Source organism: Macaca mulatta, chromosome 3, assembly GCF_049350105.2.
Source record: "Macaca mulatta isolate MMU2019108-1 chromosome 3, T2T-MMU8v2.0, whole genome shotgun sequence".
Taxonomy (NCBI): Eukaryota; Metazoa; Chordata; class Mammalia; order Primates; family Cercopithecidae; genus Macaca; species Macaca mulatta.
Window position 1 is genome coordinate 43,852,083 of NC_133408.1, and position 24,764 is coordinate 43,876,846.

At 50.3% G+C, this 24,764-nt stretch overlaps 1 protein-coding gene across 9 annotated transcripts in view; it reads right to left on the reverse strand.

The window, feature by feature from the left end:
• Positions 1–233: 233 nt before the first annotated feature.
• Positions 234–24,764, reverse strand: part of RNF216 (ring finger protein 216) — a 165,076-nt gene continuing 140,545 nt past the window's right edge. For 6 of the 9 annotated variants that reach the window (XM_015133227.3, XM_015133224.3, XM_028845103.2 and 3 more), the window contains 2 exons: positions 4,554–4,623; positions 234–3,606 (listed from right to left, as the gene is read on the reverse strand). In XM_015133227.3, coding sequence (XP_014988713.1) covers positions 3,287–3,606; positions 4,554–4,623 — 390 coding nt within the window. In that variant the 3' untranslated portion in view covers positions 234–3,286. The remainder of the gene's footprint in view (positions 3,607–4,553; positions 4,624–24,764) is intronic. The other 3 variants (XM_077996128.1, XM_077996126.1, XM_077996127.1) reach the window with 1 other exon arrangement.

Sequence of the window (24,764 nt, forward strand, 5' to 3'; positions counted from 1 at the left end):
CCCAATCTGGGCCTTGGTAGCCGCCCTAGCAGGATTTGCCTAGCAGATCACCTGATCTTCCTCCCTCGCAGGGGAGTGGTGGGGGATTCTACTACTGGGCCTTTCAGGCCTGAATCTGCCAGGACCCAGTCATGAAGGTGCGGATGCTGGTTTAGATCGAATCACTTGGACGAATCTGTCAGCTGCCCCTGTAACTTGCCGGATGGCGGTGTGGAGAGATGAAGCCAGAGGGAGCAGAGCGCACAAACATTTATTTACAAAAAGTCCCAGTTTCATATGATACAGGCTTTTTACACACAGTAGTTGAAACGGAATTATTTTATCTATTTTTACTACCAGAAGGTAAAGAAAAAGTTTAATCGTTTTTTCTATTTTTATACAAAGTGACAGATCATGCATTTTTTTTCAGTTTTTAAATATTTTGCTAAGTGCAAATACTAGATTCCTCTCTCCAGTTTTAAGGCAAGTAAGAGGGGGCTGTGGCTGGGGAGCCTTGTGCCCTGGGGCAAGCCCTGCAGGGGAAGAGAGGAGGTGCCAGCTGCCTCAGGGTTGCCTGTGGTCTGACCTGCTCTCTGGGCACCGGCACGACCTCCTGCTGGCTGCTCAGAAGACACCCAGTGCTTTTCTCCCGTCCCTGGTCCAGGCAGGAGCCTGAGGTCCAGGCCCTGCCTCTGGACAGAGGGGCCTGGAGAGCCAAGGTGGGTGCTCACAGCAGCCCTGCGGTCCCCTGTGCCTGGCTCAGGGAGGATCCTCAGGAATCAGGGACCCTCCAAGGAAAAAGGCAGCAGCTCCTTCCCCACCAGCCCAGTGTGGCCAGAAACAGCTGGAACTCCTCTCAAATGACCCACCCTTGGGGTTTGGCCTTAGGAGAAACATCACTCTGGGCTCCCCCTCCCCTGCCAGGGTTGAGGCCAGCACCTGTCTAGGGCTGTTTCCGCAGCTGCTGCCTGCTCCCTTTGTCCTGCCTGGGGCCCTTGCTGGAGCCACGTGCCTAGGGTGCAGGGCAGAGGGAGCTGAGACTCCCTGGGCCTGAGGTCACCTCCTCTTCAGCTGGCATGTCTGCAGCTGCGCTCTGCTCCCAGAGATCCTCCCTGGGAAAGCACAGGGAGCATATTTAAGGTACTGAAGACAATCCTGTTGCTGCCGCATGGAGCCTGCCTTTCCAAGGCACTGTCGTTCAGGCTGGTAGCAAAGTTCAGGCAGCCCAACAGGTAGGGGCGCAAGGACATAGCAGCAGGCTGCCCCCAAGCCCAGCCCCCCAACGCACCCTTACCCCATGCCCAGGTGACCACCTGTCTTCAAAGCCTCCATCCTGGGCAAAGGCAGAAAGAATGGGTATCTTAGAATTTTTTTTTTTTTTTTGAGAGACAGTTTTGCTCTTGTTGCTCAGGCTGGAGTGCAATGGCGCAATCTTGGCTCACTGCAACCTCTGCCTCCCAGGTTTGATTCTCCTGCCTCAGCCTCCTGAGTAGCTGGGATTACAGGCATGCACCACCTCATCCAGCTAATTTTGTATTTTTAGTAGAGACGGGGTCTCGAACTCCCGACCTCTGGTGATCCGCCCACCTTGGCCTCCCAAAGTGCTGGGATTACAGGCGGGAGCCACCGCACTGGGCCATCTTAGATCTTTTTAAACCCACTTTAGTCCGTGAAATACATCTGAGAAGCCAATGGCAGCAAATGATGGTGCCCGCCTGCCCTAGGCACCTCGGGTGGGCCAGGCCCTGATGTAGGAGGTGGCAGGCCACTCCGGAGGCTGACACAGCCCCACCCCAATGGTTGTCGGGCTCAACTGTGTCTGAGGTCTGTGAACTCCAAACCTCTTGGAACCTCATGGTAACATGACAACGCAGGCCACGGGGAGGAGAAAGTGATGGCCTGTAGCCAGGAAGGTTTCAGGCCTCTCATCTGCCAATGGGCCAGAGTGATGCCTTGGGCATGGCTAGAAACCTGGGGTGGGACAGGAGGCGAGGAGGGCGAGTGGGGACATGGCAGGGCTGAGATGATGCTCAGCTGACCCCATGAGAAGGGAAGTGGCCCTCACATGGGAGGTACTAGACAGCACCCTCTACCTGCCTTCACCAACCACTGAGAACACCCAGGGGAACACACGGGGCAGGGGCAGCACCCAGGGTCACCTGTCTCCCTCAGGAGGCCCACTCCTCCCCTAAAAAGCCAGAGAGGAAAAGCTGCTTATCACCCAGGGTAGCAGAAATGTCTCCCTTAGCAGTTGGGCTGCCTGGCAGGGCCACCAGGCCTCTATCTTAGCTACCTCAAAAGGCTCTTTCGATGGGCCAGCTTCAGAACCATCCAGTGCGCTGCAGCGGCCTGGCCTGGGAAAGGATTTCTCAGTCTGACTTTCCAGAGACTGAGGGTGAGACAGACCGCAACAGAGCAAAAGCCCTGCCGCGAGAAGGGTCTGCTGCTGCCTCATCTGAGTAGGTCTAAGAGTGGAGAGAACAGGTGCCCTCAACACTCACTGCAGTGGTGCATGGGTTCTAGATGGGGGGACAGCATCTTGGCCCTCACGGTGGTGGCAGTGCCTCTGTGGGCCATGGTCCCGGCCCCCCACCCTGAGCAATGCTTCCCGGGCCTGCAGGTGCAGCCCCTTCTGCCCAACTGTGGGCCCCTCCAGGGAAATGCTCTCGGCAGCCTTGCTCCCCAGGGGTCCACTCCGAGGAGGCCCAGGAGTGAGTAGCAAGGGCCTGGCCTACGGCCTATGCCATGGACAAGGCAGAAGGGCTGCCACTGGTGGCCTGGGGGGATGGGAGGGGAGGAGCAGTTCACATCGCAGCTCTCTCTGAACTCCACCATTTGGGACTTCATTTTTATTATGGATCTGTCTGTGCTATGTAAGGAAGGCTCATGTGGTTTTAATTCTGAGAGGTTTTTCCCTGGTGTTTGCTAGGAGTAAAAATGAATGCAGGCAAAATATTTCCTCTTGGTCTCTTTCTGTAGGGACTGGAGTGACACAGCAGCCAGGGCCACCATGCTGCCTGCTAGGATGGCAGAACTCTTCAGGAAGGGCTTCAAGGCCCTTTTAACTCTGCCCAGTGGGAGCCAGACCAATCCCATGCAGGCCCCCAGAGGGCCACCAGCTGTGACCACTCTTCTGGGAGCAGTGGTCCTTCTGGGAAAGGGGTGGGAAGAAAACCAGCCTACCCTTCAACCTGATCTAAGATGCAATGGCATAGCCACCAGCCTTGGGGGAGGGGTGGGGGAGGGTTCTCTATACACACTCCCACCCCAAACGGGTTCTGTGCTGCTCAATGGGGGTTCGGGGCCATCAGAAGCGATGCCGTGGCTGGGGGCCAAAGTGCATGGGCAGGTTGTGCTCTAGGGGCATGTGGACGGGACCGAAGTCATAGTTGACCCGCACGTTGGGCAGAGGGGGCACGTATGGGGCTGGGATAGGCCCCATGTTGAGAGGGAAGTTGTTGAACACAGGTCGCACGGGAGGCAGGGGGAAGGGTGGGTGCACAAAGGCGTAGGGCGGCATCTGTGGCTGTGGCAGGTTCTGCGGAACGGGCCTCGGGAGGGCCTCCACCCTCTGCACCTTCTCCACAGGCTTCTCCAGCGGCGGTCCAATGCGTTTGAAGGTGTTCTCTGAAAGGGATATGGGGATTAGTGGAGAAAAACATTAAACCAACCTCAATGGAATCTAGCCTGGGACCAGGGCAGCAACCTCTGGACACAGGAGTGGCTCCACACGTTGATCAAAGCACAAAACGTGGACACCCCTCAAATGCCACTACAAGAAACCAAGGACAAATCTGCACTTCCCCTGGTGTCTTGCTCTACAGTGGCACCTTGGAAGGTGGCATGTCCATCCACCCAGGTCAGCAAAGCATCCTTCAGAGCCAGGGCCTTGATGGGCCATCTCAGTGACTCGTTACATTTTCATTTTTTTTCTTTTTTTTCTAAATAGATGGGGTTTTGCCATGTTGCCCAGGCTGGTCTCAAACTCCTGGGCTCAAGTGATCCACCTGCCTCACCCTCCCGGAGTGCTGGGATTGCAGTTGTGAGCCACTGCACTTAGCCCTTTTTTTTTTTTTTTTTTTTTAAAGGAAAAACAGATGGGGTCTTGCTATTTTGCGCAGGCTAGCCCCAAACACCTAGGCTCAAGTGATCCTCCCATCTCTGCCTCCTGAGGAGCTGGGATCGCAGACGTGTGCCAACACATCTGGCTTCACTGCTTTTTAGCCTCGGAAGCGTCAGCTGGGCCTACTTTTTCTTTAGCCAGGTGTGGCTTGTTTGATTCCAGAGTGCAAACCCATCCCTTGGGACTTCCTCACCATCAAGGAGATGCCAAAACTATACTGAAGGCTTTGAGGGCGTTTCCATAGGCCTGAGATGTGGCTGCGCGGGTGGAGTCAGGTCTATTGCCACCTGAGGGACAGCACCCCCTCCTCTCCTGTGCTGGGTTGAGTGCCAGGACACCCAGGGAGGCCAGCAGGAGCCCACATGGCCTGTGGTCCTCTGCTCCCTCGGCAGTGCTATGCTGCAGGGCGGGGCTGCTGCTCTGTCCTGGGGGCCTGGGGAGGGGCACTTGCCTCCATTCTTTCTTTTCTGTTCCTCTTCAGCCTCCTTCTGAATTTCCTCAATAAGCTTCTCATCATCTTCCTAAAATGCAAGCAATGACAAGGATGAGCCTGCAGTTTCATGCAGTGCTGACACCCCATGTGACAGAGGGGAGGCCGCCTGTTCCTGGTGGCCATGAACAAGCTCGAAGCCTGCTGCTGGCCACTAAAGCCTGGGCTGCACACCGTTCCTTCCCATTTCTCTGAGCGCCTCTTTCCTTCATCAGCCTGATGGCGTTCCACGAGGAGGCCATCCACAAGGCTGGGCAGAGGGGTCTGAGCATGGCAAGCAGCTGCCTGGTGAGGTGGGGGAGGGTGGAGGGCCTCAATGCACTGAACAACTGCGTGCAAGTGGTGGATATGAGAAGGGTTTGGAGATGGCTGGGTCTGAGTGGGCAGAGCCTGAGAAGTTTCAGATCCCAAGTCCACAAGCGCTGGGCATGACAGCCTGTCTGCAGAGCCTGGAGAAGTCTTGCAGATATCCTCAATTGAGATGGACAAATGTCCAGTCTGGCCCTGCCTAGCCCCAAGGCTGGCCTGGGTTCCTGGGCCAGGCCTCGGGGAGGATGGTCCCCCTCTGATCTTCCTGTCTCTTCTCCCAAATCCCATGCTTGGTAGGCCCGAAATGACAAACACAATTCACACTTGGGTTATACAAGACAGGAACGGAGAGGCACTGTGAGTGCAGGCAGACATGGGAGCTGTGCTGGGAAACTGAGGGGCCACCCTGGGCAAGCCCCAGAGGTTAGGTTTTTGCCATATGCAGCTCCCACACCTCCACCTGCCAGCAGACACCGTGGTGGGAGGACCGGTCTGTTGCCCCAGGACAGACGACCCGTGATGCCTGCTTCATGAGTGCTGCTGACCTTAACCCCTCTCCTCAGTGACCCACAAAGCAGCCTTTCAGTTTGTGGGACTGAAAAAAGACTAAGTGGGCCGGGCGCGGTGGCTCAAGCCTGTAATCCCAGCACTTTGGGAGGCCGAGACGGGCGGATCATGAGGTCAGGAGATCGAGACCATCCTGGCTAACACGGTGAAACCCCGTCTCTACTAAAAATACAAGAAAATTAGCCGGGTGAGGTGGCCGGCGCCTGTAGTCCCAGCTACTCGGGAGGCTGAGGCAGGAGAATGGCGTGAACCCGGGAGGCGGAGCTTGCAGTGAGCCGAGATCACGCCATTGCACTCCAGCCTGGGGCACAGAGCAAGACTCCGTGTCAAAAAAAAAAAAAAAAAAAAAAAAAAAAAAAAAAAAAAAAAAGAAAAAGAAAAAGAAAAAAGACTAAGTGGATTGAAAAAACCCACCAAGTGGGTGCCCATCTTTCCTGGCTGGCTGCAGGGCCGAGGGTCTAAGGTGTGGCCCTGAGAGGGCTGAGGCTCACAAGAAGCAGAGTGGGAACACCGTGGCAAACCCCAAACACACCAGCTGCCGGCTCAGCACGCAGGAAAGAGAGGGCTGACTATAGGAGGGGCTCTGTTCCCTGGGGTCCTCCAGGAGTTGATAGCAGCCGAGCTGGGCAGAAGGAAGGAGAGGGATGGTGGTCCCCGATATTGTGAAGGGATTAGCAAGTCCCCAAAACGCAAGCAGTCTAATGAAAGCACATTTATTTTCCTAGACACGGCTTCAGAGCCTAACCATATGGCCAATTTCTTTGCTTTGGGATGAAATATTAATAATGACCACTCTGGATTTTTTCATGCCGATCTGATGACACCCAGAGCAGCAACTGGAAGGAACACAATCCGTGGCCTGCAGGAAGATGGCAGTTCCATGAGGGCTAAGCAACGGACAGTTTGCAGGTTTACTTACTAGGTTATTAATGTCACAGCCGAGACAGAAATCAGTGATTTCCCCACACACAATTGTTTGTGGACCTGAAGGATTCTGAAGTTAGCAATTTCCTTCACTAAAGGTGCACTGAATGCCTGCTCTGTGCTAGACACTGATCTAAGTTTACTGGTTAAACTTCAGATCAACAATGAAACAAAGGTAGATAGAATGAGTAAGTAATTAGATAACACACTCCCTTGGTTTGGTGGATGAAAGATTCTTAGAATAGAGTCCCCGGAGACTGGCTCTGTCTGCAATGTGGATGACACTATTCAATTCTCCTACATTCTCTAGGCCTCAGATGCCAAGTGATGGGTTGGACTAAAAGGTCTCACAAGCTTCTTTCCAACTCTGACACTTGGACATAAAGATATTCAAGTATGTTTTCAGCAGAAGCAGCCTCCTTGCTGCTGCCTGGCCAGGTGTTCTGAGCAAGGTGTGAAGAGAGGAGAGGTAACAAAAGTCAAGTTCCCATCATGCATATCAACAGTTGCGAAGTGTCCAAGCACACCATAGAATCGTCTAGAAGGAATCCTGAGGAAGCTGTCTCTCTCCGGGGTTAACATGTAAGAATTCTCTATCAAAACCCCAAGACGAGGTCATCTAGCCTCTTTGTGAACACTTCACAAGGGGGAACTTACTACCCTCAACATAATCACTAAGCGAGTCAACATGAAGGGCTTCCGTAACTCAAGAGGGTTGGGTGGGCAGTTTGAAGGCCTCCATGTGAATATCAAGATAGATTCTATCAACTCTCTAGACTGGGAGCTGGCAAGCCTCTTCATTTTGGAGCCAGCGGCAGGCCTAGGAAAAAAGATTGAAAAAAAAAAAAAAAGAAACAAAAAAACCCCAACAAATTAAGGGAAGTGATCCAGAAAACTGGTGAGATCACTTGAGCCCAGGAATTTGAGACTAGCCCGGGCAATAAAGTGAGATCCCATCTCTACAAAAAATACAAAAATTAGCCAGGCATGGTGGTGCGAGCCTGTAGTCCCAGCTACTCGGGAGTGATCGTGCCACTGCACTCCACACTCCACCCTGGGTGACAGAGTGAAACCCGTGTCAAAAAAAAAGAAAGAAAGAAGAAAGAAAATTGTGCAGCAGGAGAGCCGTGGGCCCACACCTCTTAGCTAAGTGAGGTCGGCAGGTTCCTGAATATACCTGCGTCTAGGCAGCTCATCTGTAAATGGGCTGCTTTGTCAAGGACTGAATGAGCTCAAGTATGTAAAGGATGTAGCCCAAAGTAAACGGTCAAGATTAGGACACAGGAAAACTGAAAAATGACAGGTAGAGAGTTTTAAAAGTTGAGAAGTTTCATAAAGAAGTGGTGCACACTGGGAGACACCCACACTGTTTCTTTCAGGGTTCCTGACTCTGGTCCGTTATTAATCACAACCAACAGGACTGCACAACCACCACTCCGCCTCACCCCAACCTCTGCTGCATCTCCTCGATGCAGTTACACCATCAGTCCCCCAGGGACACTTACGGCCTTCCATGGCACAAGGAGGTACCTTAGGAATCATCCATTCCAACCTCTGTAGCACAGAAACTGAGGTCCCTGAGAAAGTACCTTGTTCAGTGTTATGGCTAGTTGGCAGTGAACTGGGACAAATGCACACACCGGGCCACTCAATGGTCCTTCTGGAGGAAATCCACAGAAAAGATATCCTGAAGGTGTCCCTGCCCCATACAGGGCACCCACACCAGTCAGGACCGTGCTAGACGCTGCAGACACAGTGAGGAGTGTGGCAGCCCTGGCCCTCCTTGTCAGGGCCTCACGTCTCTGCTATGAGCACTGTTCTAGCCAGCACCCCTCTCCGGAATTCCATGTGGACAGAAGTGGCAATTTCACAGCATTAAAGACTAGACACTCGGTGGCTCACGCCTGTAATCCCAGCACTTTGGGAGGCTAAGGCAGGCGGATCACGAAGTCAGGAGATCGAGATCATCCTGGCTAACACAGTGAAACCCCATCTCTACTAAAAATACAAAAAATCAGTGGAGAGTGGTGGCACGCGCCTGTAGTCCCAGCTACTTGGGAGGCTGTGGCAGGAGAATCGCTTGAACCTGGGAGGCAGAGGTTGCAGTGAGCCGAGACCACGCCACTGCACTCCAGCCTGGGTGACAGAGGGAGACTCCGCCTTAAAAAAAACAAAAACAAACAAACAAAAAAACCAAAACTAACCACTAACCCTCTTTTTTTCCTCAGACTCTCCCCTGATACAACAGGATGGACAAGAGAGGCTCTCTTTTGGGTAGAAGAGCTCTGGCCCCCTGTGGCACTGCTGAGGCTGAGAGCATGTAGGCCACTGCCTGATTTTTTTTTTTTTTTTTGAGACAGAGTCTTGCTCTGTCGCCCAGGCTGGGGTGCAGTGGCCGGATCTCAGCTCACTGCAAGCTCCGCCTCCCAGGTTTAGACCATTCTCCTGCCTCAGCCTCCCGAGTAGCTGGGACTACAGGCGCCCGCCACCTCGCCCGGCTAGTTTTTTGTATTTTTTAGTAGAGACGGGGTTTCACCGTGTTAGCCAGGATGGTCTTGATCTCCTGACCTCGTGATCCGCCCGTCTTGGCCTCCCAAAGTGCTGGGATTACAGGCTTGAGCCACCGCGCCCGGCCACACTGCCTGATTTTTATCACTAAGCTTCCGTGATAAATCCCAGTGCTCCTGAATAAATCCTATTTCAGAACTCCCTCCTGAGGCACCTGCATAGGAGCACAAGCCCAGGTTTCTGATACAGACTGGCCGGGTCTGGAGGACAGTGCAGATAGAATCTTCCCAGCCTGCCATTCAGAATTCTTCTTGGGCCGGGCGCGGTGGCTCAAGCCTGTAATCCCAGCACTTTGGGAGGCCGAGACGGGCGGATCACGAGGTCAGGAGATCGAGACCATCCTGGCTAACACAATGAAACCCCGTCTCTACTAAAAATACAAAAAAATTAGCCAGGCGAGGTGGCGGGCGCCTGTAGTCCCAGCTACTCGGGAGGCTGAGGCAGGAGAATGGCGTAAACCCGGGAGGCGGAGCTTGCAGTGAGCCGAGATAGCGCCACTGCACTCCAGCCTGGGCGACAGAGCGAGACTCCGTCTCAAAAAAAAAAAAAAAAAAAAGAATTCTTCTTGGAGAGGAAGAGGGAGCCTTAGAGTCCCAAGGAAATAAACGCTGCATCCTCACCCTCCGAAGACAGCCACCCCGGAGCTTTTCTTCCAATCCCTCCCTCTATTCTGTTCACTCTCCTGATTGACAAGTGGAATCAAGACCCTTTGTCCTTGAGTCCCGTCTTGGGAGTCAAGCCCTTAAGAGTCTAAAGACAATCTGGGGTTTGTATTTCACCCAAAATGGTGGCACTCAGCTACGATGATCTGCAATTTTACCATAAATCATGAGCAACTGTCAGTTATACCTAGATATGGCTTGTTTCAGATTTCAACTGTCTCCAATTGGCTAGAGCCACAGGACACTGTGCTTAGTAACTTTAATAAAACAAAATTTTTTCTTTTTTAAAAAGAAAAAAGTTACACTTTTAGCTAATATGTTAGACTCTAAGGGAAAGATTTCTTTCCTTTTTTTGAGACAGTGTCTTGCTCTACTGTCCAGGCTGGAGTGCAGTGGCACCATCATAGCTCAGTGCAGCCTCCACCTCCTGGGCTCAAGAGATCTTCCTGCCTCAGCCTCTCACAGTAGCTCAGCCTACAGGCACCCACCACTACATCCGACTTTTTTTTTTTTTTTTTTGAGACAGAGTCTCGCTCTGTCGCCCAGGCTGGAGTGCTGCGGTGCGATCTTGGCTCACTGCTACCTCTGCCTCCCGGGTTCACACCATTCGCCTGCCTCAGCCTCCTGAGTAGCTGGGACTACAGGCGCCCGCCACCATGCCCGGCTAATTTTTTTTGTATTTTTAGTAGAGATGGGGTTTCACTGTGTTAGCCAGGATGGTCTCGATTTCCTGACCTCGTGATCTGCCTGCCTCAGCCTCTCAAAGTGCTGGGATTACAGGCATAAGCCAGCGTGCCCGGCCTAACTGGTTTTTTTTTGGTAGAAATGGGGTTTCACCATGTTGCTCAGGCTAGTCTTAAACTCCTGGACTCAAGTGATGCACCCAACCTTGGTCTCCCCAAAATGCTGGGATTACAGGCATGAGCCACCACACCCAGCTGGAAGATTTCTTTCTTAATTTAGGGTGGAAGTTCCTTCCACAATCAGTTTCTCTGACCCATCTGAAATTCCTCAAGAGTGAAGACAGGCCAGATGCAGTTGGCTCATGCCTGTAATCCCAGCACTTTGGGAGGTCGAGGTGGGGGTATCACTTGAGGCCAGGAGTTGAGAGACCAGTGTAGCTAACACGGCAAAACTTCATCTCTACTAAAAATACAAAAAATTAACTAGGTGTGGTGGCACGTGCCTGTAATCCCAGCTACTCGGGAAGCTGAGGCAGAATTGCTTGAAGACGCAGGTGGAGGTTGCAGCGAGCAGAGATGGCGCCACCGCACTCCAGTGTGGGTGACAGAGCAAGACTCTGTCTCAAAAAAAAAAAAAAAAAAAAAAAAAAAAAGTGAAGACAATCCCAGGGCTTTGGGAGGCTGAGGCAGCAGCATCGCTTGAGGCCAGGATTTTCAGACCAGCAAGGGCAACAGAATGAGAACCCAGCTCTACAAAATTTTAAAAATTAGCCAGGTGTAGCATATGCTTATAATCCCAGCTATTTGGGGGGCTGAGGTGAGAGGATCACTTCAGCCCAAGAGGTTGAGGCTGCAGTGAGCTATGACTGCACCATTTTACTCCAGCCTGGGCAACAGTGGAAGATCCAACCTCATGAAAAAAAAAAGTGAAGACAACTGAATTGTAAACTTAAAAAATGGCAAGTTTTAGGCCGGGCACGGTGGCTCAAGCCTGTAATCCCAGCACTTTGGGAGGCCGAGATGGGCGGATCACGAGGTCAGGAGATCGAGACCATCCTGGCTAACACAGTGAAACCCCGTCTGTACTAAAAATACAAAAACTTAGCCGGGCGAGGTGGCAGGCGCCTGTAGTCCCAGCTACTCGGGAGGCTGAGGCAGGAGAATGGCGTGAACCCGGGAGGCGGAGCTTGCAGTGAGCTGAGATCCGGCCACTGCACTCCAGCCTGGGTGACAGAGCGAGACTCCGTCTCAAAAAAAAAAAAAAAAAAAAAAAAAAAAAAAAAAGGCAAGTTTTATCTTATGTTTCGCCACAATTAAAAAGAGGGAGGGGCCAGAAGCAGTGGCTCACGCCTGTCATTCCAGCACTTTGGGAGGCCGAGGCGGGTGGATCATGAGGTCAGGAGTTTGAGACCAGCCTGGCCAACATGGTAAAAACCTGTCTCTACCAAAAATACAAAAATTACCTAGGCGCAGTGGCACGCATCTGTAATCCCAATTATTTGGGAGGCTGAGGCAGGAGAAACACTTGAACCCGGGAGGCAGAGGCTGCAGTGACCCGAGATAGCCCCACTGCACTCCAGCCTGGGCGACAGAGCGAGACTCCATCTCAAAAAAAAAAAAAAAAAAAGAGGGAGGGCAGGTTTAGGATTGATTTTGAGGTTAAACATGAGGCCTAGTCCCTCATCAGATACTTCTTGGGCTTGGGCTAAGTGACAGATGGGATATTGAGTCCTTTCTGGAGTCAAGTCCCTCGGGAAACATTCCAGGCATCCGAGCATCACCAGCCTGTGAAGAGGACACTTGGAAAAAGGCCACGCTGCAAATCTAGGACACACTTAGGCTGCTGGGAGAGGGGAAAGACGATGATGAGGTGCCGGGGGCTGAGCTGGATCACAGTACAACTGTCCTGCCCTCTCTGGGGCTGAGTCACAAACAGGAAACCCTGGTGGTAGAGCTGCCTAGATGGCAGGATGAATTCATTTTAAAGCACTGCTGGCGGCCGGGCGCGGTGGCTCACGCCTGTAATCCCAGCACTTTGGGAGGCCGAGGCGGGCGGATCACGAGGTCAGGAGATCGAGACCATCTTGGCGAACACGGTGAAACACCGTCTCTACTAAATATATAAAAAAGTTAGCCAGGCATAGTGGCGGGCACCTGTAGTCCCAGCTTCTTGGGAGGCTGAGGCAGGAGAATGGCGTCAACCCAGGAGGCGGAGCTTGCAGTGAGCCGAGATTGCACCACTGCACTCCAGCCTGGGCGACAGAGCGAGACTCCGTCTCAAAAAAAAAAAAAAAAAAGCACTGCTGGCTTCTTCAAGAGAGGGTGCTGGCATCACAGGAAGAACTACAACTCTGGGGCTCAAGATCTGGCTTGAGTGTATATGCAGCTCTATCCCCACTACCTAACCTGGAACCCACTCCTTTCCAAAACAGGTTAGGGTGAGAAGCAAATCATTTCTTTTTTTTTTTTTTCTTGAGACAGGGTCTTGCTCAGCCCAGGTTGGAGTGTAGTGGCGTGATTATAGCTCACTGCAGCCTTGAACTCCTGGGCTCAAGTGATCTTCTCACCTCAGGCTCCTGAGTAGGTGGGACTACAAGTATGTATCATCATGCTCAGCTAATTTTTAATTTTTCTTATAAAGACGGTGGGGGAGGGGGAGTTCTGTGTTGCCCAGGCAGGTCTCAAACTCCTGGCCTCAAGCAATCCTTCCACCTCCGCCTCCCAAAGTGCAGGGGATTATAGGTGTGAACCACGGCACCTGATCTGATCACTCTTATAAAGTGCCAAGCACAGTGACAACAACAGTAATTAACATGCACTGAGAGCTTACTATGCACCAGTCCCTGTCTACACACCTCACATGGACCTCAATTTCACCACAGCTCCCTGAGTCAGGTGCTACGAACTGATTGCCACATTGCAGATGAGGAAACCCTGGCACAGCCAGGTTGTGACGTTGTGACCCAGGCACTCTAGTCTCAAAGCCTGAGCTGTTAACCACATAAACCCCTGTTTCTGAATCGGAACTTCTGGCAAACCTGACTGGGGTCCTGAGAACACTGCTGTTAGGCTGGGTGCATGTGTCAGCGGCAACTATTCTAAGGTGTGCTTTATTCCAGAAAGAGTACAGAAACATAAGAGGGTTCCTTCTGAGAAGGGCAGAATTCTAAAACCTCCTTTCTCCCCTTACAAGACATAATAGGGCAAAACAAAATAAAACACTTCTACTCAAGGAAACAAACAGCCAAAAAGCAGAGCAAGGGGCTATGTGTTTTGGAAATTTTTAGGGAACAATCCTCCTTTTCTCATGCTCAGCTTACCCAGAAGTGCATGTGCCATCCCCTGAAACAGCCCACTTGTTGGCCTCTGGTCCCTGGCACTTGGCCTTTGGGATAAAAGCCAGTAGATTCCTCTTGCCCAGAGCGGGAGTGGGGAGCTTGGGAAAGCCCATAAACCTCATTTCTTGAGCCAGAAATCTAAGCGGCACATGGGGGCCCAGCACTGAGGCAAGCAGCTGTAATGCCTCCCTGGGTCACTGGTCTCCAGTGGCCTCTGACCAGGTACTGTTCTCAGCTCACTGGTTTTGGTCCATCTCAAAGGCGGAAACGAATGCTTCAAGATTTCCTTGCCTGACATGTTTTCTCCTGATGCTACCAAGTTACTTGAATCCCATGAGGGTCCCGTGAAATTTTCTGTCCTCTTCTTGTCACAAAAAACTCAGGGATTTGGTTCTCATCAACATAAAAAAAAAATGCCATTATTTCCTTTCCTTATACATACTGATTAAAACAATCTTGGGAAACGCTGAACAAAACACCACAGCTAAAATCACCCAAAATTCCTCACCAGAGATCAATCCTGGGAACATTCTGATATCCTTCCCCTTGGCTGCTTTTATATCCACACCTCACTGTCAAGCCCACTGAGATTCCATTGTAGAAGGTCACGCTCTGCCCCCATGAGGTCCTGCTGCCTTGTACAGATTGCTTACTTCACACCCCCTCTCCACAGGAGGCTGGCAAGGATTTCACAAGAGGACCCCGAGGCTCAGAAGATGCAGAGAGTAGCTGGACCACCAACGTGGGCAGTGTGCTGAGGCCAGGGCAGGAGGTCTGGACTTGTAGGTTCCCAGGCCGGACGGCAGTTCCCAACTGTGTGTGACTCAGGCTGGGTTGGTGGGCTCGCCCTGGACAAGCGTCTATAGAGGTTCACCTGAACCTCTGAGTTCCTGTTCATGCCGTTTGCCCTGGCCACTGGGGGCAGCAGGGGCTGCTGGCTGTGTCTGTACTTGCTGCCACGGACCCCATGACTGACCATGGTACATTCCCCCGAGTGCTGCAGCCTCTCTACCTCATCCTTGGCTTCTGGCATAGGCCTTAAGAAGGACCCAGCTGGCCTGGATGAGTTCTCTCTCTGCCCTCCTTCTGGCCCCTCCTAATCCCAGTGAAAACTTTCAAACAAATCCTCAGCACAGCTCCTTTCTGATGAGCAAGGCCAGGCTGAGGCGAGAGGGAGTGGATGGTGATCAGCGACCAAGCTGTCCCTGGATCAGCAGGGCCTCAAAAGAATAAGCGTAATGATGCGTCAGGCCAGGGTAGAAGTGAGCCCTCTAACCACCTGAGGTCAAGAGTTCGAGACCAGCTTGGCCAACATGGCGAAACCCCATCTCTACTAAAAATACAAAAATTAGCCAGGCGTGGTGGTGGGCGCCTGTAGTTCCAGCTACTTGTGAGGCTGAGGCAGCAGAATCACTTGAACCCGGGAGGCACAGGTTGCAGTGAGCCAAGATCACACCACCGCATTCCAGCCTGGGTGACATGAGCAAAACTTAGTCTCAAAAAAAACACCCCAGCACCCCATCGCTGCCCATGGCTACTCCAGAAGGTATACCTATGGACCACAGGAGAATCCAATAAGTACCATGAGGAAGCACACGAATGGCACCATAGTGGGCAGCACACCCCAAATGCAGTGTCGAGGACAAACGTCAAAGCAGAGAGTGAAATGGAGTCTCACTTACCCAGCGGAACTGGAAGAGCATTTTTTTTTTTTTTTGAGACACAGTCTTGCTCTATCCCCGAGATTGGAGTGCAGTGGCGCTATCTCTGTTCACTGCAACCTCTGCCTCCCAGGTTCAAGCGATTCTCCTGCCTCAGCCTCCCAAGTAGCTGGGAGTATAGGTGCCTGCCCCACGCCTGGCTAATTTTTGTAGTTTTTTTTTTTTTTTTTTTTTTGAGATGGAGTCTTGCTCTGTCATCCAGGCTGGAGTGCAGTGGCCGGATCTTGGCTCACTGCAAGCTCCGCCTCCCGGGTTGACGCCATTCTCCTGCCTCAGCCTCCCGAGTAGCTGGGACTACAGGCGCCCACCACCTCGCCCGGCTAGTTTTTTTTTTTGTATTTTTTAGTAGAGACGGGGTTTCACCGTTTTAGCCAGGATGGTCTCGATCTCCTGACCTCGTGATCCGCCCGTCTTGGCCTCCCAAAATGCTGGGATTACAGGCTTGAGCCACCACACCCGGCATTTTTGTAGTTTTAGTAGAAGGGGTTTCACCATATTGGCCTCCATCCGCCTCGGCCTCCCAAAGTGCTGGGTTTACAGGCATGAGCCACCAGGCCCGGCTGGCAGAGCACTTAAAAAAAAGAAATAAGGCCAGGCGTGGTGGCTCATGCCTGTAATCCCAGCAATTTGGGAGGCCTAAGCAGGTGGATCATTTGAGGTCAGGAGTGTGAGATCAGTCTGATCAACATGGTGAAACCCTGTCTCCACCAAAATACGAAAATTAGCTGGGCCAGCCTGGGCGACAGAGTGAGACTCCCTCTCAAAAAAAAAAAAAAAGAAAAGAAAAAAAAGACAAGACATAAGCAGATTGCTTAACAGGGAGGGAGAAGGTTTGTTTCCTTTCCTTGAATTCCTTTGAGCTCAGCAGGGTGCAGAAAGCACTAAGCCCGACACAGAAGACTCTGGCTTGCTGCCTGCTGCATGCAGGTAGGGTGGGTGGGGAGGGGAGGAAGACACAGCAAGAGTCTGGGGGGATGGCGAGGACCCAGCCTCTTCAGAAACTTGCTGCAGTTGAAGATGGGAAGTGAGGTAGAATTTACCAGAGAGGTTTTAATTAAGAAGAGAGAAACAAAACACACACAAAAATCCTCCCTTAGCTTGTCCCTCAACAACTAAGCCCCACAGTTCTGTCCACGCAGCAGGGTATAGACAGGAGAAAACGAAGAAAGAGAAACTATGAGTGATTAAAAAGGGGAAAAGATTCGATTTATTTTCACAAATCAGATATGAACCGTAATCACCAGCTACAGGCTGACAGTTCCCAAAATAGCTGTTTGAGCGCTTGGCACAAAACTGTTCTTGCCAAAGCCTTTACGATCCTTTTGAGCCTGTTTTTTCAACACTTCTGGTTACCAGGGCTGGCTGTCCATGTGCCTGCTGGTCAGCCTCTTGTGACCATGGGGGAAGAATAGGTGGCTTTTCTTCTTCATTGTACTTTTCCTCCCCTTAGAAAGGTGACTGGGAATTGCAAGTCTCGACTGCTGCTTCCCCTCTGAGATTCTGGGGGTGGGTTGGGGCTGGGATCCAGGTCATGTGTGGCCACAGCTGTTGTTAATAAACTTGCAATGATTTCATGAAACGCTTCCAAAGAGCTGAAGATTTAGTTTCAAATTATTCCCAGATCAGCCACAGATCGCCTGAGCAACAGCAGACCCTTAGCCCCCACCCCTTGCTGTCCCCAGCAACAGGAAGTTGGGGGAGGGAGCAGCGGAGCTTGGAGCAGCACATGCTGTGCAGCTGTGGCCGGGACGAGCAGGGAAGCAGGACAGTGTGCTTGGGAGGAGTGGAGACTTCATGGGCTCAGGGCTGGCCCTGGCTTCTGCAGCCACCTCCTCAGGTCAGAGAGGCCCGGCACCCAAATACCACTATCTGGAGCACCTCCCCAACAAGAACATGGAGGTGGGGGCAGAATGTGGCCATGTTTTAAGTCCCGTCAGGGTCAAGTGCTCACCCAGGGGCCTGTTGGGTCTGCTGAAGACAACATGTAGTAACAAGCACCAACAGGCCGTGTGTACTGGACTGTGCTGCCCTGCTTGGGAAAGCCCTCAGTGACGTCGAAACCCTATCTGGGACACTGTTGGGGTGGCAAAACTGCCAGGGCCCCTTTCTACTATTTGCAGCTTCGTTCATCCATGGGGAAGGAGTCCAGCAAGGTCCCCACCCCTCTGCAAGGCTTACCTGGTTCATGGGGCTCAGGGACCCTATGGGCACCTAACGACCATGTATTTGTTGAAGGAGCCAGATATTGGTCAGAAGACCTGGGCTCATATCCTGGTTTTACCAAGCTGGGGGATCCTAGGCTAGTGACCTACACATGATCTCTGTCATCTGCAAAGTAGGAAAGCAGTGCCTCCTGGCCCCATGCAGTAAAAATCACACTGCATAGCACACTCACATGGTGTTGGCTGTGTGGCTATTAAGAGGAAGATGAAGAAACCGAGGTCAGTTTTGATGACAGATCAATGATCACACCCACCCACTCACTTTTTTTTAATTTTAAACACACAATGGTATTTGTGACAGTGACGAGAAATAACAAGCCAAGGCCAGCTGTGGAAGCTGGGTGATGGGACAACCTGGGGGCTCACTTTATTCTTTTGTAGAAGTAAATTTTGAAGGTTAAGGAAAAAATTCTGAAGCCAAAAATCAGTTTCCAACCTAAAAGTCTAAAATACCTTTCCTTACCAGGTTTCTGCATTTCCTCATCAATCCTCCCTTTCATAGCCTTCCTCCCTAATTCTGACAACATCAATGTCCTTCCCCCGCCACTTAAGCCAGGGCCCCAAAGGTCCCCAGGACTTTCTACATGCCTGACCCACCAGGGAGATGCTGCACTGGCCTGAGGGGAGAAGGCAGATCTGGACACAAGCTGAGGACAAATGACCCGGGTGAAAACCTAGGCTACCATTTACTGGCCACAGTCTTAAGCAAGTTTCTTCATCTGTAAAACTAGGATGATACATCTGCCTTCGAGCACTGCTACAGAACTGAATGTATTAACATCTATAAATGTTAGGCTCAGTCCACTGTTGGTTTGGAAAAATTAGTATGTCTTAACCAAATGGTTAGGCAATAATTGTACCAAACTAAACTGGCTGTAAAAGTCCTAGGGTTTTATTTGAACTGGGCAGGTTTCAAACTCTTATATTCAAAAGACAAAGACATTGTAGAAAACAACTCTCTGTGGTTTCTCGTAGCCAAAACCCAAGACAAACATGGACTTTGTTTTGTATTGAAAGAGAACATGCTGTTTTGAGTTTTGCCATAGTCTCGAATCCAGACTGCCAGGTGCCTGTTCCTCTCACAATTCGCGCTACCACTCCTGTGGCCAAGCAAGGACCAGTCAGTACATTCATGTTCAGTAAAGTCCCAGGATCACTCTTCCCTTACTGCAAAATAACATCTGTTCACTTATTTGTCAAGAGCTGGCTTTCCACTCTGCTCCCTAATCCAGAAAACTGTGGTTTGCTGTGACTGTTCGCTTCTGGTTTTTTTGCTTCCTAAAAAAGACATCTTCTTTATAAGACTCTTAGTTGAATGCTTTTGGCTTCATTTTGATAACTAACAGGGAAAGTAAGTTACTATTCACCACTTGAGCTCTTAATGTGGAGTGGTAGTTCAGGTTCCCAAGCAATCCCTAGTCATTAACGATGAAAACTCAACTTTCCTCCAAAACCATGAGGGGACAACTCCCTCACTGACAAATAAGAGATTCTTCCTGGCCCTGCTGGTTAATTAAGCCGGAGAACAGGCTTGTGTGACAGTGCATGCTTTGTTTCACTGAACTTCTGAATGGCTTTGTGTTCTCAGAAGCCCCAACAGATGCTGGGTTGGAATTGGATCGGTCTCCTGGTGAGAATCAAGGAAACGGGGCTGATTGCTGTTTTGATGGGAACGGGACAAACGGAACAGAATCTCCAGCTGTGGCTACCAGAGGAAATTGGAGGGATTTGTATTTGCCTGACCTTCCTTTCAAACTTTATTTTGAGCAAATCTAGAACCTTTCTCAGGTTAGAAGATGATGATCCAACAAGAAAACAAGTCAGTGCATGTGATGGCACCCAAACAAGGAAACAGCACATGAGAAACCCACACCATCAATCCCAGGCATGGGAGGAGGCAGCAGAAGACACAGAACAAGGAGGAGAAGAAAGAAAAACGGCGCTGAGAATAGGCCAGACCGTTAACACCCGCCCTCACGCTAACTCCCACTCTGCCCTTTGTCTCTAGAGATAAAATACTGCCTGTGGAGCTCTTCAGAGTTCCAGCTGAAAAAAAAAAATTATTTTTTGCAGGATTCATGAAGTTCCTAGAGATGGTTGCCTCCCACTGTGCTAGCTGTGGGGGGTGGGGGAGGCACTGAGGAGGTGAGTCAGCAGAAGGGCTGTGCCTGGGAATGTCTGTCACAAAGGGGCACAGCCTGCATGGTGAGCGCTTCCCACTGTGGCTGCACCTCCAGATCACCCAGCAAAAGAAGGATGACTCCGGCTTGGCTTTCTATGTACAAAAAGCCTCCCTTTCTTCTACACATGTCCTCAGTGAGAGGAGGGCAGGCTAGCTAAAGGCTTCATTGGGTCACAAGCTTTGTAATCTGAGTGACTTTTAGGAGTCTCTTATTCCAGCTTCCCACCCAGTGAGGAGCTTGTTCCATGATAAAACGTTCCTGAAATGGAGAACACCCAGTTACCACAGAGGACTCACATCTTTTCAAAACCATGAGTAGCTCTCAGGATTATACATGTCTTTCCCTTTTTTTTGTTTTAAAGATGTGGTCTGACTCTGTCACCCAGGCAGGAGTGTAGTGCGCAGTCAGGGCTCACTGCATCCCTAACCTCCCCGGCGCAAGCAATCCTCTTACTTCAGCTGGGGGAGGAGCTGGGAAAATAGGTGTGCACCACTACCCCTGGATAACTTTTGTATTTTTTGTAGAGATGGAGTTTTGCCATGTTTCCAAGGCTGGTCTTGAACTCCTGAGACTCAAGAGATCTGCCCGCCATGGGCTCCTGAAGTGCTGGGATTACAGGCATGAGCCACTGCGCCCAGCCCAATTACGCATTTCTTTTTCTTTCTTTGAGATCAAGTCTTGCTCTGTTGCCCCAGCTGGAGTGCAGTGGCGTGATCTCGGCTCACTACAATCTCTGCCTCCTAGGTTCAAGTGATTCTTGTGCTTCAGCCTCCTGAGCGGCTGGGAGGTCCTCCCAGCAACAACCTATAGTGGCTGAGCAGCAGCCCCCTGGCTGGGCCCCACACCCTCTCCTTGGCCACAGTCCCCACCATGCCTTCCTGCCTCCTAGGCCTAGTGTGCTCCATCCAGACATCATTTCTGCTACCACCTGCCCCTGTGGTAACTTGGGTCTGTGACCCCAGCAATCCATGCTGTTTGTTTTCTATGTGAAAATTTTCCCATGTTTCTTTTCCTCCATGTTTTAAAGTGCAGATATATATATATATATATATATATATATATATATATATATAAAAAATTACTTTTTGTACTATTCTAATGTAAGCATATATAAAAATTGACATATCTCCTATTTTTTGGGATGTTTAAATGGTGTTGCTAAATTTATACAACTTTAAATAACTCAGTGAACAGTTGCAGACAGAACTTTGTGAACTTGTCCAACTGTCTCCTGAGGATAACCTTTTCTTTTTTTTCTTTTTTTTTTTTTTTTTTGAGACAGAGTCTTGCTCTGTGCCCCAGGCTGGAGTGCAGTGGCGCGATCTCGGCTCACTGCAAGCTCCGCCTCCCGGGTTCACGCCATTCTCCTGCCTCAGCCTCCCAAGTAGCTGGGACTACAGGCGTCTGCCACCTCGCCCGGCTAATTTTTTGTATTTTTTAGTAGAGACGGGGTTTCACCGTGTTAGCCAGGATGGTCTCGATCTCCTGACCTCGTGATCCGCCCGTCTCGGCCTCCCAAAGTGTTGGGATTACAGGCTTGAGCCACCGCGCCCGGCCGAGGATAACCTTTTCTAATTAAGTGGAACTCCCAGATCAAGGACACGCACTACATCTTCTGATTTGTACACCGTAACTGCCCACTATGCCCAATTACAGTGTAGGAGATGCCAACAAATCTGAAAATTACCTACTAGCAGCCAGGTGCTATTTTCATTTCCATTTACTTGATTATTAGGGGTGGCTGTTAGTCAATTCCACCAGATTGTGGCCAGGTAGAAAGGCAAGCAGCTTTTTTTTTTTTTTTTTTTTTTTTTGGAGACAGGGTCTTGCTCTGTCACCCAGGCTGCAGTGCAGTGGCACGAACATGGCTCACTGTAGCCTTGACCTCCCAGGCTCAAATGATCCTCCTGCCTCAGCCTCCCAAGTAGCTATGACGACAGGCGAGCACCACCAAATCTGGCTAATTTTTGATATTTTGTAAAGACGGGGGTCTCACTATGTTGCCCAGGCTATTCTTAAACTCCAGGATGCAAGTGATACTCTTGCCTCGGCCTCCCAAAGCACTGGATTACAGACATGAGCCACTGCACCTGGCCAGCAAGCAGCTTTTTTCCCTACTTATAATTCTTTTTTAAAACTTCCTCTGTCCATTTTTGAGTTGAGGTGAATAGACCATAGGGAGACTCCTCAGTATAACATCTTCCTCTACAGACATTCTGGCTGGGTCTGTAATGGCTACTACTTCCCATCTTGCTTGCAGTTGGGGAAGCATGTCATTAAGTTCTGGCTGATAGGACTGAAGAAGTAGTGACCTGTTGCAGCTTCTGGAAGCCTAACATTACTTAAGAGATAGGTAAGCAGTCTCTTTAGCCTTACTCCACCCCTTTGCTGCTTGCAATGTGGATTTATCAGCCAGAGCTCCTTTTCAGACAATGACCACATGTGATCTAGGGGTGGCAGAAAAGAATGCTGGAAGCAACTGGATCCTAGATAAGAGGTGCTAGACCGTCTCTGAGCTGTTCACCTCTGTACTTACACACAGAGGAAAAAGACACTTCTGTTTTTCTTTTTTTTTTGAGATCCCAAAGTGCTGAGATTACAGGCATGAGCCACTACACGCGGCCCCACTTTTTTTTTTTTTTTTTGACAGAGAGTCTCACACTGTCACCCAGGCTGGAGTATAGTGGCTCAATCTCAGCTCATTGCAATCTGTGCCTCCTGGGTTCAAGCAATTTTGTCTCAGCCTCCTGAGTAGCTGGTATTACAGGTGTGCAGCACCATGCCTGGCTAATTTTTACATTTTTAGTAGAGACAGGTTTCACCATATTGGTCAGGCTGATCTCGAACTCCTAACCTCAGGTGATCCACCTGCCTCGGCTTCCCAAAGTGCTGGGATTACAGGCATGAGACACTGCACCTAGCTTTAATTTTTTTTGTTTTAAATGAAATGGGGTCTCGCTATGTTAACCAGGCTTGTCTTGAATTCCTGGGCTCCGGTGATCTGCCCACCTTGGCCTCCAAAAGTGTTGGCATTATAGGCATGAGCTACTGTGCCTGACCCTTTCCCCCAGTTTTTCATGTATCCCTAATCTTTGTTTAGGATGTCATTTGCCAGTGAGAATTTATGGTTTTTTAGTCTGGCCTTGATGTAATGCTTCTCTTGATGTAATGCAGGAAACCTTCTCTTCTCCAAGATTACAGAAGCCATTCCCTTCATGCTGCCCTCTCTCTCTCCATGTAGCAGCTAGAGTGACCTTGGAAACATAGCCCCCTACAATGCCCTGAAATGGCTCTAATCACACTCCAGACCTGAGGCCGGCCTCTGGGCCAACGGCTGTCACGTCCCTGTGGCTCTCCACCTACAAACCTCACCTGCTTTCTTTCTGATCCCCAAACAGGCCCTATGTGTTTGATTTCCTTGCCAGCCTTGCTCCTCCTCTAGGTTGCACTGCAAATTACTCTGGCCCCCATCTATTTAAAAGCTGGCCTCCCTCCTCCCACCCGACCATTCTCTGTTGCATCACCTGTTCTTCTGACATGGCATTAAATACTCCACAGATTCTTGTAGATTGTATTAGACCATAAGCCCAATGAGGACAGGGGCTTTTCTGTTCAGACTAATTCTGGCAACACTGCACAATTAAGAATTAACAGATAAAGGCTAGGCACAGTAATCCCAGCACTTTGGGAGGCCGAGGCAGGTGGGTCACGAGGTCAGGAGTTTAAGACCAGCCTGGCCAACATGGTGAAACCCTGTCATTACTAAAAATACAAAAATTATCTGGGCGTGGTGGTGTGTGCCTGCAATCCCAGCTACTCAGGAGGCTGAGGCAGGAGAATCACTTGAACCCAGGAGGTGGAGGTTGCAGTGAGCCAAGATTGTGCCACTGCACTACAGCCTGGGTGACAGAGCAAGACATGGTCTCAAAAAAAAAAAAAAGGAATTAACAGATAAATACACCTATATAATTTCTCCAATGATTTTAAATGGCATTTAAAAAAATCACATTAATTTCTGTTTCTGGTCTCTATCTTGTCCCTTTGATCTATTTGCCTATTATTATGTTCACCTACGTGTATTAATAGCTTTACAGTAAAAAGTTTCATTTTCAAAATAAGTCAGTTTTTAAAAATCCTACTGAATTTAGATGTGAATTGCATTAAATTTCTAGGTGACTTTGGATAGAGGTGATCTCTCTGTAATACTGAATGTTTTCTTAGAGGACAGGAATGTTTCTCCACTAAACACTACCGAGGCTCCCTTCACTCTTCCCAGTGAAAGCTGAGAAGTGCCATGTGTCACCAGGCCTGCCTCCTAGTGGCCTTGGTCCACTCGCTCCAGGTCAGCAGGGAGCTCACTGTCACATGCAATCGCCTTTTGGTAAAGATGTCTTCTTGCATTATGACATTATTCTGACCAGGTGTGGTGGCTCATGCCTGTAATCCCAGCACTTTGGGAGGCCAAGGCAGGTGGATCATCTGAGTTCTGGAGTTCGAGACCAGTCTGGCCAACACGGTGAAACCCCATCTCTACTGAAAATACAAAAATTAGCCAGGTGTCGTGGCATGTGCCTGTAGTCCCAGCTACTTGGGAGGTTGAGGCAAGAGAATCTGGAAGCATTTGAACCCGGGAGGTGGAGGTTGCAGTGAACTGAGATCACACCATTGCACTCCAGCCTAGGTGACAGAGCAAGACTCTGCCTCAACAACAACAACAACAAAAATCGTTATTCTTATAGATCAGCTTTGAACAGTGTTTGTGCTTGATTTTAGTTTAAAATAATTTTAAGAATTGATATTTTTTTTTTTGAGACAGACTCTTGCTGTTGCCCAGGCTGCAGCGCAGTGGCATGATCTTGGCTCACTGCGAGCTCTACCTCCCCAGTTAAAGTGATTCTCGTGCCTCAGCCTTGTGAGTAGCTGAGATTACAGGGGCGTGCCACCATGCTTGGCTAATTTTTGTATTTTTAGTAGAGACAGGGCTTCGCCATGTTG